Source organism: Hippichthys cyanospilos, chromosome 5, assembly GCF_059441005.1.
Source record: "Hippichthys cyanospilos isolate Australia breed blue-spotted pipefish chromosome 5, RoL_Hcya_1.0, whole genome shotgun sequence".
Lineage (NCBI taxonomy): Eukaryota > Metazoa > Chordata > Actinopteri > Syngnathiformes > Syngnathidae > Hippichthys > Hippichthys cyanospilos.
The window spans coordinates 14,606,525-14,626,306 of NC_142373.1; the positions used below are offsets into that span (position 1 = coordinate 14,606,525).

The 19,782-nt window shown below is 40.0% G+C and overlaps 1 protein-coding gene across 1 annotated transcript in view; it reads right to left on the minus strand.

Moving 5' to 3' along the window:
* The window catches only part of col5a2a (collagen, type V, alpha 2a), a 29,971-nt gene extending 10,571 nt beyond the window's left edge, over window positions 1–19,400 (minus strand). Inside the window, exons 1-15 of the mRNA XM_088415361.1 lie at window positions 19,221–19,400; window positions 2,957–3,172; window positions 2,218–2,237; window positions 2,107–2,139; window positions 1,989–2,021; window positions 1,849–1,902; window positions 1,557–1,649; window positions 1,347–1,418; window positions 1,161–1,205; window positions 767–820; window positions 639–692; window positions 502–555; window positions 361–414; window positions 186–239; window positions 31–75 (exon numbers count right to left, since the gene is read on the minus strand). Coding sequence (XP_088271487.1) covers window positions 31–75; window positions 186–239; window positions 361–414; window positions 502–555; window positions 639–692; window positions 767–820; window positions 1,161–1,205; window positions 1,347–1,418; window positions 1,557–1,649; window positions 1,849–1,902; window positions 1,989–2,021; window positions 2,107–2,139; window positions 2,218–2,237; window positions 2,957–3,172; window positions 19,221–19,305 — 966 coding nt within the window. The 5' untranslated portion in view covers window positions 19,306–19,400. The remainder of the gene's footprint in view (window positions 1–30; window positions 76–185; window positions 240–360; window positions 415–501; window positions 556–638; window positions 693–766; window positions 821–1,160; window positions 1,206–1,346; window positions 1,419–1,556; window positions 1,650–1,848; window positions 1,903–1,988; window positions 2,022–2,106; window positions 2,140–2,217; window positions 2,238–2,956; window positions 3,173–19,220) is intronic.
* Between the last annotated feature and the right edge of the window lie 382 nt (window positions 19,401–19,782).

Sequence of the window (19,782 nt, forward strand, 5' to 3'; positions counted from 1 at the left end):
TGTTGGCATTAACAAACCAAAAATACTGACCATTGGTCCCGGTGCTCCCATTGGACCAGGTGGACCTGTTGCACCCTGAGGAAGCATTACAAAAGGGTAAATTATGTTGTTGTAGGATATAAATTCAACATAAACCCCTCAGGTCGTTGTCATGAAATTTTAACTCAACAGTAGCCTCATTTTACCTTGGATCCAACGGCACCATGTTCTCCTTTTTGCCCAAGAGGTCCTGCATGTCCCTAATTTAAAAAAAAAAAATATATATATATATATATAATAAGTCACACACATGCAGGAAAAAAAAAACATTAAAAAAACTCATTTTATTTCAAATCAACTACTGAAAACATGTTCACTCACCCTTTGGCCTTTTAGCCCAGGCGGCCCTGGTGTACCTGGAAATCCTCTCGCTCCCTAAGTTATGAGTCAACATAGTCATTTAGCTCAAAGAAGCCTTCCACATGACACAACAGGGTAACACCACAGGGGGCATGATCTTACTTGCGAACCCGGGAATCCAACTTCTCCAGTATTTCCTGCCTTGCCCGGCTCACCCTGTGTGATGAGATGATGGGTAAACAATTACTGGCAACACTTGCAGTAAGATCTTTCGCAGCCACGTCTCAGGCTTGACATACGTCTTCTCCTGGTTTCCCTGAAAGGCCCTCAGGTCCTCTTTGCCCAGGCGGACCCTACGAATACACATTTTCATTTTTAACATCTGTGAAAATGTGAATTTGATCATGGAAAATAAAAAGAATTATACCATATGCCCTGGATCACCAACATCTCCGGGAGGTCCTTGTGGCCCAGACTGACCCTTTTAGAAGCAGAAAAAGCCAAGTCATATCAAAGCTGCAAGATTCAATGATCCTAACCCTAATGCTTGGAGCGAATTTCCGAATGTGCCCACAATTAAGGATTGTGGGCTCTACTATTCTTGATCTCTTGTTTTTGTAAAAGTACCCCCCCCCCCCCCCAAAAAAAAAGCGCATCATATATTCCATAGTGACTTCTCGTCCAAAAAAAGCAGCACATGTAAGCTATTGTAATGTGTGATTAGTTAACCAGGCTGCATGGCCTCTTGCAACACTTAGCAACTTTGTAGGCATATTGAGGCCCTGCAAAAAGTGACTCTTTTGTCTGAATATTGAACTTACGGGGGAACCAGTTGGCCCAGGTGGTCCTCTTGCTCCAGCTTCACCCTGAAAAATTCATCAAATAAACTTCCACACTATGGGTAACAATAAAATGAAGTTAATAAAGAAAAAAGTGGTTACATGCATAAGTTTTAGCTGAGGTTTTCCATTTTACAACCAAGCTTAAATATTTTTCTAAGATTTTACCCTTGAGCCGCTTAACATGCTTTGAGGTGCATTTTTTCCTTCCAACACTCCGGCCATCTGCGATCCGAGACCCTGCAGTTGAAGCAGACGAAGAGTAGTTGGTGTTGACATGTTTGGGGTTTAATCAAGGTGACAAAGTCAGAGCACATGGATTCGCTAGAGCGTTCTCCCTAGTTCTCTGTTAAAAGGCGGCAGGTGGTCATCACTTACTCCGGGATGAGTTGGGTGTCCTGGAGGTCCGGGTTCACCGGGTTGACCAGGAACTCCCGGCTCTCCGTCATAGCCCGGAGAGCCTCTCACCCCCTGCAAGCAGAAAAAATACTCTAATCAGATTCAAGATTTGTAAGAGTGTTTATTTGTTTTTCTAGTCGTTTTCTGATTTGCTATCAATTGCTTTGCTGTACTGCGTGTTGCCCTCTGATTGGCTGTCGGCCATTCCGGGAAACAGCCCAATTGAAAATTGAAAATGGGTTGATGGGTAGACTTGATGGGAGCAACTTACAGGCCTTCCTTTGTTCCCCCTGGGCCCTCTTTCTCCTGGAGAACCGGGTGGTCCCTAGGTAAACCAAAGACATAGTTATAAAGTTTGATCAAAAGATACATTGCATGTCAAAGGCTTGACAACAGAACTAAGATGCTCACCATAGGTCCAGGACGACCTCGGATACCAGTCACCTGCAAGGATACCAAGTTAGTATTTTTCTTTTTTCTTTCTGGTCGGAGAAGATCCAATAAAAGTTTGATTGAAGACCATACTCACAAGTGGGACAACACCAGGTTCCCCTTTCTGGCCCTGGAGTCACAGAGAATTAGTTGACACCTATCAATCAAGCCAAATTTGTACTTTTCTCAAATAATTGCTGTTGCCTACCTTGTAAATTCTACCCCCACCTACAAACAAAACAAAACAAACATTATTAATTTTCAACTGGGACAAGATTTTGCAATTCTAGCACATGCAGAGCTTGTCGCACAGTTTTTATGCCGCATTTGAACCTACTTCCATGTTTCTGTTGGCCTGTGGTTTGTTAGTGTTGTTGTCAAGACCACAATAACCGAGACCAAGACATTAATGAGACTAGAGAGTATCGGGACTATCGAGACAAGACCAAGACCTTTGGTGGCTGAACTAGAGACGCCAAGAATTCTGGAGGTCAAAACCAAAACTGCATGTGTATAAGAGAAATCACACACACACACACACACACACACACACACACACACACACACACACACAAACAAAACAAAATGACCATGACCTATCTGCAACAAAATCAATCTCTATGTTGGTTTTAAAATACTATGAAACAAATTTCAAATCCAAGCCAATTTATTGTTTAATTTGCTTTACAAGTTATGCAATTTTTTACTGATCACAGCTGTAGTAGCCGTACTAATTGTGTTCCAACCGGTCTTGATTAGAATTCCACCCTGTCTGAGACCAAGACGAGAACCAAGACAGAGATCCTTAATAAGTAGTCTTGAGACTGATCTAGAGAAGTACCACACTTGCTTTTGTCCTCTGACACATTTGGTAATTACAGAAAGAAATACAAATCTTTTGACTTCCCACATTGTATCATATGTTTGAAGATCTCTGTATTGCTCACCATAAGTGACTCCACCGCCGGTAGAGGTTTCGCTCTGACAAATTGGACAGCACTCTCCCTCGGGGACAACCATTTTCTCACAGTTGCTCAGCTCTTCGCACTGGATGTTGTCGCAGAGGACCTGACCATTGTCGCAGACGCAGAGTCGGCACGGCTCCGGCTTCCAGATGTCCCTGTTGGGGTACACCTGGCCATCTGCTTTGCAGCTGCCATCTCCTAGGAGCAGAAAAAGGCCATTTGTATATCAGCCAGCAGAGAGGAGGATCTGGCCGTTCAAAAAAAGTCGTAACGCTCAAAACATTGTAGAAAAACAGAAGACGGTACTGTGTTCCTATTCCTCCATCCATACTGTAATAGGGGACATTATAGCTGTGTCAAAAACTTTAATTGCTTGGATAGAATTAGTTGGGTGTCTTGGGGACATTCCCTGTATTCAAATGTCAAATTAAGCAACCAAGTAAATCTTAAGTTGAGTTGGTTTTTTCAGAAAATTTGAGTGAGTAAAGCATCGACTTGTCTGATAGTGACTGAAGCAATTCATTTACGTGATACATCTCCCACATCGCGTGTCTCCGCCCATCACTTGGGCGCTTGTTTGGGCACATTTCCGCCACTTTTAAGCTAAGGCTAGATAGCGATCGAAAAAACTATCACGTCAAAAGCTCAAAATAAGCAAAGCTGCAGTGTTCGCGCGGACTAGGTTTTACCGGACACGTCAAATGTTTGTGGAAATTGCAAACAAAGGGTGCGGGAGTATTTGTGGGACTGTTTGGCAATGTGTAGAGTTGTGTTGGGATGAAAATTCAGCCTGGGAGTGTTTGACGATGACCGTTGATGGGTTGCCATCAGTGTGAGATCGATAAATAAAAAAATATAAGGGGGTTTACAGGCATGACAATGGCCACCGCAAGCCGAAACAATTGTTGACAAGGTGAGGAATTTATCCGTCATTCCGGACGCCAGCACGCCCCTAGTGACGCGCTCATCATGTTTGCAGACAATCTCGATTGGGAGATGAAATGCTGCCTCCATAGTGAAAAAGTCAGGCTTTTTCTGCTTGAAAAAAAAATAAAATAAAAGATACTTCAATTTTACTACCCATACTCACATAAAATTGACTCAACCACGACTGCAGTATGCAAAGCCACAAACACAAACAAAAAAAAATCTTGTGGAAAATATGATACTTTGTTTCAGCAGTCTGTAGCCATTAGACATGACATCATTTCCTCCTGAGGCCTTGCCTCTAGAGTGAATTAATTGAAGTGCACAAGAGAAAACCTGTTAAAGCATTCAGGAGGTCACAACTTAATGCCACTGTCTTTAAAAACAAAACGGTTTTCTCTCTACTAAGATTTGCTATGCACTGCACATAGTACACACACACTAAGGTAATTATGACAGGCATCTCTGATTGCAAACTTAGCAGTCATCTCGTCAAAATATCTGATGAAAAAAATCTTCGAACTACTGTAAAACGTATTAATGATCCAAAGATTTGTTGACCGAGAACAGGTATTGTCAAAAATGTGAAGCCTCTGACCTAAATCTTTCTCCCCGCATTAACAGCAGGGGGCAGCTCTGGGCCTTGACTGCAGGTAAATCGGGTTGGGCCACCGCACACACACAGAAAAGTTATCGTATATTGGCTGTACAAAGCAGCATGCAATGTGCCTACCATGCACAAGCACAACCAAATACAACTGAATCTTGACTTTGAAGGAGTAAGCTCACGGTCGTACCAGACTGCACAATCGGAGCAATTGACAGAACTAAACAATTCTAGCTGTACGTTAAAAAGGAAGGCATTTCAAAAGTGGTATCCGGTGGAACAAATCTCCATGGGAAGGAATCAAACAAAGGGAATGCGAGTGCAAATGGAATTTAAACTCCACGTGCCTTAACATGATAAGACAAGGCAATTACAGGCCATCTGTTAAAAGCACAATTGTGTTAAGCAAACCTGGGAAGCAAAATGAAAAAAACACCCTTAGATATTGACTTTAGAAACGCATGCATGAATACAGTTGCGTCTGGAGTGCCTTCACAAACATCAAGTGCAAAATTAAAAATAAATAAATAAATACAATTCTTGCCATTAGCCTATCACAGGGTAAAGCTCTCAAAAAATGAAGGGTGCAGATTGACGTTTTGTTTTTCTTGAGACCTCTAGAAGTGCTTTGCATAACAAAATATTCATATAATAAGACAAAACTCTCAGTTGCGTCACTAAATACAATTGTAAAGGTGACTTGAACCCTGTGACTCGCGATTTCACAGTTGTGTGTTAGCACCTTCTGCTGGGGAAGGTTTCTGGCTGTTGGGTACTGTGGGTCAAAATTTCCTTGAATTCAAAACCTTTGCTCACCATTGAGTATTCCATGTAGAACGAGGGGAATTATTATCTCTATGGTGTAGTTCGCTATCCAATTATTCTAACTCCATTTCCAGTAGCCTTAGTGGTGATTTGAGGAACTACACTTGTGATGCCTCAAGCTTCGGAATGTTCTGAAACACTCAGAAAGTGTCATTAAAACCTAGTATTTAATCAAACTAGGCATAAACAAACAAATAAAAATATTCGTTTTGACAGCCTCAAGAAATCTTTGCTCTAAAATGCCCTACAATCAATTTATCCTCGGATGTTATAATGAAAGCATGGCACAGACATGGAAAATATGCAATGCATGTCTGATTTATCCAGGGTGCTAGATTGTTAATAAAACACATTCACAGAAAGTGTACATTAAATACCAATATTCATGGCCCAATATGATAAAAATACTTATTCATAAGAGCAGACTGGTGAATAATATTTTGACATTTTGTTCCAAAAGACTGCAGTGAAGTGCACTAGATGAAATACAATTAAACAAAAAAATGTCATCACTTTAAGCCTAGTTAACATATTTGCCATGCTTAAATGTTCCTTATCACAAAACATAAGTCTAAATGTGCTGATGTCATCCAAAATCTCCCAACATTCTGACTTAAATGTACAGTTACATGCATTGTCTTTAGCCGCTTATCCTCACAAGGGTTACGATGCGGGTCAAACCGACCCAATCCAAATAGAGGCTAAAAAAATCCAAATCAAATTTCAAATAAAATGGTGGCTATTTGTGTAAACAAGATGTTTTATGGATTGACTTTGTTTTTCGGACAGTTTTGGATCACAGGTCAAAATGAACCAGGAACAGGAGAAATGAATGTAGCAGGATGATTTGCCTCTGCTGTGTTTTGACATTGAAAATGAAAACCAGCTCCGTGAGGAATGCTAAAGTTATTTTGAATCCCCTAAAACCAGCCAGATTTGCTCTGTCAATTCCATTTAGCTTGTTTGTTGTTGTTTGCCTTTATTTTATGCGAGTAGAAATTCCCACAGCTTTAGGAATTTTAACCTTGGCGTGAATTACAATTCAAAAATTGGCTTTAAGTTTCAAAATCAAAGGAAATAGATGAAAAACAAATGATTAAATGGGTCATTTGTAAAGCATGCTTTTTTTTGTTTTGTTTTTTTACAAATAATACATTATCTACAATTTTATTTTAATGCTACACTTCAGTGACAAAAACACAGCGAGTCAAAGTGACCTTTAAACCTAAGAAATACACACATTTGTTTTATATTGCACAAATATTTCAATGTTACTCTCTCCAAATGTCAGAATTGCATCTTTTGCTAATCAAATTTTCAGCAAATTTTCGAATCACCACAGCAGCAATCTCATGAACACCTTGTGAGGAGATGTTAAACCACACGCTTGGAAACTGAATTTTCCTGTTGGGTTCTCAGAGATTCCCAGTATTCCAGTACATTTGATATTTCTTGGAAGAGTCAGTGGGGTCTCTAAAACCCAACCGCACGTCTGGAGGAGAGAGACATATACCCCCTCCCTCTGAGCGTCCCTCACTTTTCCATAGACGTATGAAGCACAGCTTGCTAATGACAAGGAACAAAAGCCATCCTCCTTCCCATGTGTCAGCGTGACGTGGATTTTCCAATCGTCAGCTCAGAGAGAAGCCATTTTCCTTTCCCGCGTTGAACAAAACATGGTCTGCCGCATCTCAGCTTGAGCTGGCTACTTTTTATGCAAACAAAATGAAAGATTGTGTGCTAGCACAACAAGGCAGCCATCTTTGATAGCTACCTACTGCAACAACACCCGCGCTAAATACATATAAAATGGTGGTATCAAACAACTTTTCAAGCTTAGAGGGACCAGATTTTCAAAATTATAAACAGGGACACAACAATTTTGTTCAAATTAAAATCTGTAATAAATTGCTTAGGTGAATGCAAAATGCTATTTTGGATTTAATAGTGTAACAGACCTAACAAGTCAATGCATTTACCATTGTCCAATTTTATAGCTCAGTTCTGGTGTTGTGCCTTTGTAGTATAATTTGCAGGGCTGGGCTATCTGTTGCCAAATCCACCTTTCGCCGACTAAAGACCTAGCTTTGATGAACACTTCTGCATTTTCGGTCCGTGCTTTAAAATAAAAAGCCTTGAAAGAAAAACCCAGACCGAGCACTGAATGAAGCAGGTTTAAATCCATCGATCTGGTCTGCGCAAGACCGTCCTCCTCAATATTTTTACGAGGCTTCATATCATTAGGTGTTTGCCAAATAATTGACATGATGAGTGGATTTAAAAAAAAAAAAAATCCCTGAACACTAGAATGAGACTGAAATAGAAGCGGGAAAACAAATGTCTGATGTAAATCAGGGCTGGGGATCCCAAGCTCAAAACCAGCACTGCCTTAGCTAAACCCGGATGTCTGGTCACCCTACCCTAAACCTTACGCACCACAGATTTGACAAGGGTCAGAAAGCAGTATCAGAAATGTAAAAACTCCTGGTCTCCAGCTTTTTCTTTGCGGTGAGACTTTCCCTGACCAAAACCATGGAAAGTGTAAGGCGCACACAGCATGATTCAGATGACTTACAGCTGCTGCCTGCCGGGTGGCTTCACACCAGCTGCTCTATCCTGCTCTAAGACCCGAGGTGTCACGGCCACCCATAAATCTTTCCTCTCGAAGGGACCTTTATTCCTGCCAATGACTGCTTCGCAAAGCTTTCATTCCTGACAAGGCTGGAGACGCAGAAGGTCAAAACCAGCTTGTAGCAAACAAAATTTGCTCAACTCAGTGCTTTGTTTGGAAGCAAGAAAAGCTCCCATCTGTTTAGCTTCATAATGCATTCAGGATTTGCTGCATTACTGTGTGTTGATGAGGCTTATAAGCTAACGGACGGCTCCAGTTTGAACACGCTCCTCTCCTTGACTTCTCTAAACAAAACTTCAGTCTCAAGAAAGGGAGGAGCTGGGCAAGCTCCGTCCAGGAAAGTCGAAATGGTGGTTAAGTGCTTACTTGTCCAGACTTCTACACATATGCCCCCCGTACCTCCGAAATTGCAATCGCATATGATGGCTAATGGCACTCTTCTATCTGGTTTGCTAAATTACACTTACAGGAAAATATAGATAATCTAACTAACAGTAATTTTAAGGCATATCTTCAAGAGCATTTTTGTTAAACACTTGCAATTTTTAGACTGTATATTACTTTATTGATCCATCCATTCATCCATCCAAAGTTAAAACAACAAACCTCCAAATTTGAAGGCAGGCATACAAACCACTCTGGCACTGTGAGCAATGACACCCTGAGCTAACTAATCTACACCATACAGTAGAATGCAAGCTTAGCACAATAAAACACACTTGACGATAGCAGCAAGGAGTAGAGACCCCGAGCAAGCGCTGAACCCTTTTTGGCCTGGCTGGCAGCTCTCAAACTCAGAAACTGATTGATTGAATTCCATAGGAATTCTCCTGGAGATTTATGACGTCTCAAATGTTCACAAATTTAGAACTCATGAAGATCTGTTCGGCTTGTACCACAGCATGGCTTTGTTCTTTTAAACTAGGCTTAGTATCGTTTTTGAGAGGGGGGGTATTCACTTAGCATTGCTGTTCATATTTTTTCTCAGAAAAAAAAGAATAAACAGGAAAGATAAATCCATCACCCCTGACCGTTTCTCTGGTAAGATTTTTTTTAAGTCCACAAAACTCATTGGGCATCCATACTACCGGGATGTCTGACAAAATCTGAAGGGCCGGTACGAATTCATTTTTGGCGTCACTATTGACCGTGAGCGGAACCTGGCATCAAATGTAATATGTATTGTATTTATATGTATACTTTTCTAGGAGATGTATCATTGTTTATCATCATTATATCACAAATCAGGAACAACTGGACACTTTTTTTTTCTATTCTCCAGAACAAAATGCCCAACAGACTTCCACTTGAGAAGTGTCTTCAAATCAAAGCGTGGTGAAACGTCAAACATGTGTGGTTGGTATCCCTCCCAAACCGAAACCAGAACATTTGGATCAAACCGAGAAAAATCACAAACATTCCTTTATATGAGCCATGGTCTTCAACTCCCTGTGTTTTGTATGAAATGCAGTACAACGATCCAGGGAAATGCACTAAAAATACATGTATGTGTATAAGTATATGGGCTGTGTAATGAAATATTGGAGTTTATATGCACTGAAGTAACATCAGAAAAAAAAGCGATAATTATGACATTAAACATTTCTCTGCCGCAACCTTTTGGGTCAAAACTTTAGTGGCAACCCAAGCAAGCAAAATGAAAAGAAAAAACATTCATATTAAATCAATCAACAAAATGTCCTCCTTTTGGGAACATGGTGATGGTCTGTTCACAAAACTAAAAAAATTCACTTGATTTTACATAAAAATGTTAAGTGACATACAGGTGATGCTAGGACATGAGCGTTGGGGTAGAGCAATTGTGATATCAAAGGAGAAGGAAGTTTTAGGATCATAAAATTTAATAGCGCAGGAAATATGGAGCTTTTATTATGAAGTTACAGTATATTTCTCTCAAATATTTTCATACTTTACTCATAGTTTAAAAAAAAAGTTGTTTTTCCATCGATGCTATTATATTTGTTGAAATCGCATGAACCCCATTTGAGAAGCACTGATTAAGCCTGTTCTTTCCGCAATGTAGCCGCAGGGCCTGGCTTGCCTTCAACTGCAGTGGGTTCGCCATATCGTTTTGAAAACTTCCTTTAGGCGCTCAATTTGCATGATGTCTCACCTCTAATTTGGAAATGTCTAACCAGTCAAATGTCGCCTCTGGGATCGGTGTAAGTCAGTTTTCAGTGCCAGAAGAAATCTCAGTCATTTATGAGGAGGGATGATCCCTCAAGGCAAACAAGGTTTGACACCCGTCTTGACCTCTTTTGCTACACCAGTTAAAGGCCTCTTCGTCCTTGATGAGTGCCAAAAGATTTTTTTTTTCAGTTTTGCCTCTCTTTCCTTTTTGAAAAATGTGATGTTTTTTTTTTCCCCCATCTCCATCAAGCTTCCATAACTTGCATTCTCTTTCTCACTATTAAAACACACAGGCCCCCATACCCGCCCCTCCATTCTTCTTTTATTTTCACAAGAATGTATTTCATTGCTCATTTTCTCCCTTACTGGCTCGTTCTTTCGGTCTCCATTTTGTTATTCTTATGGTTCCCAGAAACAAATGCAGCTGCTGAGATTTAGCGTTTCTCTGCTCTGCTTCGTATATAAACCTCCTCAGGCCAGGAATGTCTTGCAGGAGGCTCCCTCGTCGAGAAGCGGGAGTTTACGTTCATGTTGCCTCTTTGCAGTTGAATTTTGAAAGCTTTTACTCTCTAATTTAATAGGCGTTAAATGCCAAATAATACTAGAATATATCAAACGATATACAACGTATTCATTAATGCACTTATGAAACAAACATATACTTGGTAATACATAAAAACACATAAACAGATATTTGCAAACTTTTGTTTACCAAAAACATGTACGTATTTACTCCACATTAGTAGCTCCTTGCTTCCATAGTCTCAAGCTAGAATTGATTTAACAAATATGCCTTCTTATTCTGGGAGATCAGTCATGATTAGGTTTAGAGATTCCAAAACACAATCTTATGATTGTTGTTGGGCAACAAAAGCCCTCGCGCTTGAAGGGATTTTTTTATCAGCCAATATAAACACAAGTAGATATTATACCTTAAGTCTACAGGATCCTGTCTGAAAAGTCAAGATATCCACAGATATACACAGAAAATTTTGTAAAATGCAAGCCCTGAATTAATGAACATAGAATTATGAGTCTCTTCTGGTTATTTTTCAGGAGTAAAAAAAAAGGTGCTTCGGTATTCTGGGGCCCTCTTCTTTCTCTTGTTACACATTCTTTATAATGCATACACCAACTGACTCGCGAAGCAAACTAATTTAGCTCATCACTAATTGCACAGCGACACAAGCTAATGTGAGCGTCTTCCATTTATCATCTTCAAGCTTTCCTACAATTCACCATAACAAGTAAATAACAGTACCGAAAAAAAAGCAAAAGAATTGTGATAGGTTGGAATGCTAGGGTGCCTAGATACACATATCTCGAATGATCTTTCTTCATTCAAATGAATTAAAATACCATTTTGTTCCACCCACCCAAAAAGTACAGTAATCCTTTGTTATTTTTCATGATTAATGTAGACCGAACCCCCCCCCCCCCCCCGAGCATCTCAAAAAACTTGTAAGTCAGGGCACACATATCCCAAAGCACTGGTACATTTCAAATGTTACACTGCATATTTTAATTGGAGGGATGCTTTATACTAACAGCTTCTGTCCAGAATTATATCTACATTTCACATCTGTCCCACTCGACTTTTGGACCAGACACAGGATACATCCTAGTCTTGTTGCTATTGACACAGAAACACAGGAAAGTAATGGGATCAAATCGAAAATGCTTGCAAAAAGTCCTGCGTGAATGCAGAGTTGTTCAGCCCAACATTTGTTGGAAGCCCCTCCCCTTATCACTAACACTCACATACTTGACAAAACACGTCATGCACATCTGCGTGCGCCGCAGCAACGCTTCCCTCATGGCCGACTCCAAGCGCATCGAAAACAAAGTTGAATACACACAAGCGCCAAGAAGCCACTTTGAGACTTATTAGGGTACAAACGGCATCGAGGAACAACCCTAGCCAAAATTAGCAAAGCAAATTCCACATAAGGTTAACTAAATGGGTTCAGAAAGTCTACAACACAAAGTTGAATATGGATTTATATACGTTCATGACTTTCAATCCTACGGAGGAGGATTAGGGCCAGGAAGGAGAAAAACGTTTGCAGGTTTCTCACATTTGCCTCAGAATTTTTATTTCATTCTCAGAATTATTTCACAGAAGTTTTGACTTACTCCCAGGAGTCTGAGATATTAAAATCGGAATCTTCAAAGTCATAATTTCTCGCTTTAAAGTCATACTTCGCACTTTGTAGTCAGAATTGAGACTTTCAAGTCAGACACTGAAATCTGACTAGTAAGAATCCTGACAATCGTTTTTTTTTTTGTTTTGTTTTTCCCATTGACCCTTACTCTTCTCCATATTTTCTGTAAGAACATTCCACAAAAGCGCCATAAATGATTCTGCCATAGCCTCTTTGTTGTGTTTTCTTCTCAGGAACCTCCAAGTGGGACCTGCATTCATCTGAATATATATGTTTTCTCTTTTTCAGTACATTTCTGACGTTTTAGGATAATTCAAGCAGGTCAGATAAACCAAGCCACTTTACTGCTGATCCTGAGGAACTAACACAAGGAAGACAAATGCTGCTGTCCAGGAAAAGATCTGAAAACATCTAAAATCAAAGCTCTTTCCAGAAACATTAAATCCTCCCTGGCCAACGTTTGCTAAGTTTATCGCATGAAGTCATCACGGAGAACGGCGCCTGAACGGCAATGAGCCCCAGCACATACATTTCCATATCTCATTGTGAGAAGGGATTGTTCAGAAACATTGACACACATTGTGCTGGAATAATGCAGTCCTTCTTTCTTGACGTGACCGCTTGTTACAACACTCCGGAACATTCATTTTGGATTCACATAACCTTTAAAATGTGGAGTTGTTGATACACACAGGGCTGTAGTACTCAAGTCCATTTTCTGGCATGGTTTTTGCTTGTTCTCTGACCTGACTTGAACTTTTTGGACTTGTCTTGGACTCAACCGATAGACTTTAAAAATAATACTAGCGACTCGATTGAAAATAACTTCATTTTTATCCATGAAAATTTAAATCCTTCTTCAAAAGAGCCTTCAAAATAAAGAATACAGATTATCAATGCAAGTCGTATTGCTTGTATTCCGGTAGCCCCAGTGGTGGACGCAGACTCCTCAAGCTTTGGTAGGTTCAGAACTCCTCTGAATGCATTATTAAAACCTAGTTAAAAATCAGGCTATAGTTGACAACATCCTAGAAGAGATAGATACGTATTACATTAAGAAAGAAAATATTAATTTTATCCGACTTGATTTGAATCTTTGTGACTGAAAAACCGGATTCGGGTCTTTGTGACTTGAACTTGACTTGTTCTCTACCCAGGCATTTTTCTGGGACTCTTCTTGATGAAATACGGACCTACAAGCTAATGCGTTGACAAACTAGACGCAAGACACCAAATATACACTATGACTGACCATAGAAATAAAATAAACCTATTAAATAAATGAATTACCAAATATGTAACTGACAGAAACTAGCTAACCCAACAAACAGAAACTTACACAATATAACACAATATAACAATTGACCATCCATTCAAACAAAAACTAGCATGAGAATGTTTTTGATTCATATGGATTGTGTGCCAATTGTCTTGAAAAGACTTCAGCCCGATACGAGGGAATCCTCCTGACGACAGTGGCCCCAATGGCTTTTGCATGTGTTCCTTCGACATGCTGGAACATCTGCCCGATTACACAAAAGGAAACACTGTAAAATGTATCTTTTTATGGATTCACTCAAGAAATATAAAACTCTGGGGGATTGTGCATCGTGTGGTCCACTTCAGTTAAGCCAATACCAAATTCACTTCCACATCTTTGCAAGCAAAAACAAATAAAAATGAATCTGTTTCGGTTCAATCTAGCTGATGACACAGCGAGCATGGCCAAAATAGAGTTTTAAAAACGGGCCATTGCTCATTCATAGATGAGGTTAGAAAAAAGTCAAAGGCCAATTTTATTTTCATCTTCATGTTTTATTGTGTTTTTATCAGCAGATCTCGTAAGTGTTATTTTTTCAAAAGTAAAACAAAAATATAACTAGTTGCCCTATTTGTAAACATTTTTATTTTAATTTTTAAAATTTCCTAATTACAAATATGCAAAATAATGTATTCACTTAATTTTAGGGAGAAAAGATGTCATGTAACATGTCATGTAAGATGTAAATGTAACAAATATTGCAAGACTCTCAGTAACGAAACGCTGGGAGGTCCAAATTGAAAAAGGGAACAAAGCATATGCAGCTAGCAGGCCATACTTTGCCCACCTGTTATCTGGCCTTACTTCTTGTGCATCCTTTACCAGGGACAAAATATTGTTGTTCAAGTCAGGCATCAAGTGTGCAAAATGGCAGCTTTCATGTGAAGGAAGCCAAGGAAAAAAAAAGGAAAAAAAACTGTTGGTTTGTCCAACAAGCTGTGCAGGGTTTAAAGAGACAGACCACATTGCAAACCGCGGTTGGCCTGCAAGCGCCCGCTACCGCCGCTGCGCTCTTTGGCCTTCTGCAGTGGCGGTGGTGCTACACGGTGGAACCAGCAATTATGGCCTCCCCTCACCATTTTGCGGCATTCACCAAAGTGAGCTTGACGTGTTGACTGACTGACATTGGATATTATCATCTGCTCAGATGGCCTTTCCATTTGAAAAGACATTTTCAAAGGCTCTGCACTTCACACACCAAATCCTCAAGTATAACATCAAGCCAGCGGTGCCCGGGATGGAACGCAATGGAAAGGTTCAACGCAATTAAGGCAACATTTGAAATCATCAATGGGAGCGGATGCGCATGAGCTCAGGGAGTGCACGGTTACAAGAGCTGGTCAACCTATGGCGCAAAAGTTCCAGAGGGTAAAACTGACATGACCTGGGAAACCAGAGACAGCTGTATCAACAGCCATTAGGCACGTCAAAAAAACAAACAAACAAAAAAAAAAACACTGTTACTATTTTGAGGGAAGATGACATCAGTCATCAACATGATAATCATAATCAATATGCTGTACATGAGGTTTTTTTTTTTAGTGTGGTGAGCATCCAAATGACCTCAATGATTCATATGTATAATGTCATTTGTTCATTTATATGCCAAAAATAAACAATCAATATACATTAAAAAAAACAACATGCTGCAAATTATTAAGTGGGTTTGTCAGTCACCGGTGGGCCGTAATGGTCCATTTCAAGTCAGCCTTCCGCATATCTGCCCAGCGACGGGGGCCCATTCGCTCATATTTTCCAAATAGGGCCAAAGCCACCGGTTCCAACATCTGGAAAGCATCCCCCCTACCCATTCCCTCCTCCCCCTCCCTCCGACCGGGCCTCCATTTGCTGACTGCAATCATTTCATTCCTAAGTGTTTCCCATGAAGCCGCGGCCCTCATCGTCGCCGCTCACACCGCCTTGATGGGCCAAGCGACTGTGGACACAATGGTGACCCCAACACCAAGGTTTGCAACAAGACCCCCAAAAAGGCGCATGTCTCTGCGTCATAGCTGAAAAATGCAACATGTGCTTCTAATGGAAACTTTGCTGATCTGCTGGATTTTTGTTTGGACGCAAATTCTGGTGCAAAGCGGCCATGTCGATGAAGTGGCCAAAACAAGTGCAAACAATTTGGAAAGCAGTTTAGAAGCAGTTTGGACTCTTTTGGCTCTTCTACTGCCAAAGTTGACCCCTCTTCTTGCCTTTGTTTCTATGGAGCTCTCGTAATATACTTTGACCTAGGAATTACAATTCCCAATAAGCATCGTCGTTTCTCAAAGTGTGGAACGAGTCCCGTCACTACACGGAAGAGATGTGCTCCCAGCAATTTCGGACGCTCAAGCACCATGCTGCATTTCAAGGAAATGAGATAAACCACTTTGATTGGACATGACTGCAGTCAGCCGTGACCACTCCCACAGCGACGCAGACTCCCCCATCTGCAAAATCATCAATACCTGGCCTAACACGCCTATCTGGCATTACTCAGCATGATTGATTCCAAGTTGCCTTTCGTTGGGCTTCCTTCCTGTCGTATAAAAAAAAATGTTCAAAATCTTGTTTATCCTGGTCTCTGTCTGATTGAGAATTACACGTGATTTCATTTTTTGAATAGTTACTAGAGCAGTCCTGAAAAATTGCAAAACAAATAGACTTTAATGTTTGAATACTTTACTACTATCTGTAAGCAGCCATGTTGTCAGTCAGCTAGTAATGATGGAAAAAATATCAAAAACAAACATGAAATGACAATTCATGAAAATTTAGTAGTTTGATTTAATTGGCATTCGTTTCAAGATTTTCTCAAAAAGTTAGTTAAAGCCTGATCTGTCATTTCCTGCTGTGAGTTTTAACCCTAACCCAAAAAAAAAAAAAAAAACCTCACGTGGAAGCAAAGTGTCTACACATGTGCAAGCATATGACTTTTATCCTGCGCTCTGTAACTGTACGTGAACTGAACCTTCAAAGCATCGTTTTCAAATCCTGCCAAGTTCCCCGCAAATCATTCCAGCAAACTGGTTGCCCTCCAGACAACTTTTTTTTTTTTTTACTTTTTTTAATGTCAAGAAAGATGTGGAAGAATTATGTGTCAGCTTGCAGCTATGTACGCCAACCGCACCACAGTTTTCCGTCTGAAAAGTGCCATCAAACTGCAGCATCATCTTAATTTCTTAAACTCCCCTGAGCCGGCTTCTTAATTTACAATATGTCCACTGTTGTGTCCATTTTGTCAATACAAGAGCCTCAATAGTAGATCCTTGAATTAAAAAAGTGAAACACATTTTCCTGAGAAAAAAAAACGCCAAGTGTGATTTCCACAGTTTGGCCACAAAGCAAATTTCCGTGGAACGATGCCTTTAAGGTCAAAAAGAACGAGTTGTTCTACAAGCTTGGGAAAAAAGACGTAAGAGCAACTGTGCAGGACATCTTCATTTTGCTAAAGTGCCATTGCATTTGTTCTTTGTATTCTTTTTCCAGGAGGTTATGGCGTGTCCATACAAATGTTGTCATGGTTTAAATCATGAAAATAAGAAATATTTCCATTTCTATTTAGCTAAGCATTCTGTGAAGCTGTGGGTCAGATTTGTCCACTTTAACTAAAAAATAGATTTTTGGTTTCATTTGATTTTACAAACGCTCCAGTGATATGAAATGGTTAAAAAAGAAAAGAAAAAAAAGTTTTTACTCAAGACTAGTAATGTGGAATGAAAAGTTAATTTTGGGATGCTTTTGCTTCCATCACTTTTGAGTCATTATTAAACTTGACTGAGGTCAAATTGAGGAAAAAAAAAACAAACTTAACAGGACAGTTAAAATAATGGTAAATGTTTAAAGGTGATCTATAAAATATTCCAAAGCTTCTAATAACTGTACAAAACAAATGAATGAACGTTGTATTGAATTAACTTTGTTTCCACCACTTTTCAATCATTATTTGACATTGACCAAAAGCAATATAATTTTTACAGAAAAAAAAAAAAACTGAGCAAACGTAGACAGATCAAATATTGGCGATAGTTTTCTAGCCTCCATTTACCACAAGATAGCCCTCTATCAGCCACAGTCAACTTCCTAGAACGGTGGTTCTCGACCTTTTTTCAGTGATGTACCCCCTGTAAAATATCTTTTCAGCCAAGTCCCCCTTGGTACCTGCTACTAGCTTATACCCTTTCAAACTTCATTTGTATTGTTTCACAAAAAAAAAAAAAAAAATAGTCAACCTAAGAAATCAAAAAGAAATAACTTAATTATTAATAAATATTTTTTACACAAAAAAGTAATCAACATAAAGTGTCAGACCTGTTCTAATATATATTTAAAATGAATTATTAATAAATAATTGTCCCCCACAAAAGAATCAACATAAAGTGTCAGAGCTGTTCTCAAAATTAAATATTTATAAATAAATATCAGTCCACAAAATTTATTCAACTTAAAGTGTCCTCTTTTGCGGTCATAATAGCGATGTTTTCACAAAAATAAATCAATAACTTGACAGGTAACGAGGGGAGGCACATGACAAGTTGAGTCAAACTATTCTAGTATGCGGGAGAATATGACTTTTTATTATAATGAAATTGAATAACCTACTGAATATAAAATTGTTTTATGAACTTATATTTTCCCCAAACAATGAATTAATTCAATGATTCTTTTTAAATTATATTTGCATGTTTGTTCATTTTATTTCAAATCTCGAGTACCCCCTGAAGTTCCTCCAATTGCCCCCAGGGGTATTTGTACCCCCATTTGAGAACTACTGTCCTGGAATTTCACTCAACCATTAACTGTGAGTCTCAACTCAATTGTGAGTTGCTTCTTCAAGCAGCACAGTATGAGCCCATCAAATGAGCTGCAAAGTTTCAAGAGACCAGTGATATCATCACTGTGTGACATCAGGGTATCGAATTCTCCTACTGAGGGGGAAAAAAAAAACAAAAAAACGGGGGAGGCACAGGTCAACTCAAACAAGAACACTAAGGTGTTCCACCTTCTCAGATCGCTAGCTAAAGACATTAGCAGCCCCCCCCCCCCCCCCCCCCCCCCCCCTCCCGAGGCGTCATGGGCCTTCCCGTGACTCAGAGACTCCAGCAGGCGGGATCAGCCCCCCCCCCCCCCAACATCTGCCCCAAATTAACATAGCAGTGAGTCCGTGTTCCTTCTCAGACGCCTTTGCAATGAAATTGTCTTTGCAGATGTACGTCTCACAATGGTGGGGAGTGTGGTTGGGGGGGTAAGACCTAATGAACGTTCCAATGGAAGTTGTGCAGGAGTCATGGAAAACCACAAAGGTGCTTGTTTCCCTTCTTGTACATTTTTTTCAATGCCTGAGGGTGACATCACTCGCAATCACTGACAGATGTCCGCGTTTGCTCACATGCTCAACATCCACATCTCCAAAGTTTCAGCACCCTTATGTTCTCTACTCCAACATTCAGAAAACCAAGACAAGCCATCCCCAAGCGCTGGATCCACTGTGAAAAGTCGTGTTTGAAATGAAAACAAGCGCACTCTCAGCTTGTTTAGAGGGCCACCAAACAGCTTTTTCAGTCGCACGGCAATCAGAAGTTCAAATAAACAGCAAACAGCCAGAGAGAGGTGGGGGGCTCACTTACCATCATCCTGGCTTGTAACAATCAAAACCTGAGCGATGGAGACCAGCAAAAAAAGGAAAATCCTTAAGTGCGCAAAGTCCATCATGTCTAGAAGAAAGACATGAGACTCCTGAAAAGGGGGGAAAGGGACAAAAAGAAAGAGGGGAGCTGGGTTATCACTGCATGAAGAGCAGAGCGCCTCTCGTTGTAAGCAGCAAGCAAGTAGACCCAACCCAGACTGCCTGAGTGCTTTTTTTTTTTTTTTTTTTTTTGCTGTAGTTACAGCTTTAAATGAGAAGAATGCTGGGCAGCCTAATTTCCTCCCCCTTTTGTCAGCCCTCTCCCATCCCTCTCACAGGGGCTGAGAGAACTACACCCATGTTCACAACTTCAGACACGTTCTTTGTGCTGAAGGCTGAAAGCGCACTCCTTCATCCTCCAGATCATTTGTGGCCCATATCATAAAGAAGAAAACAATACTTTGTGATGGTAATCATTTTTATTTTGGTTAGAATCTTGGAACAATTAAAATGGTTCGTTTCCCCAATAGGTTCATGGAAAAACATTTTAACATCTTGGTAAT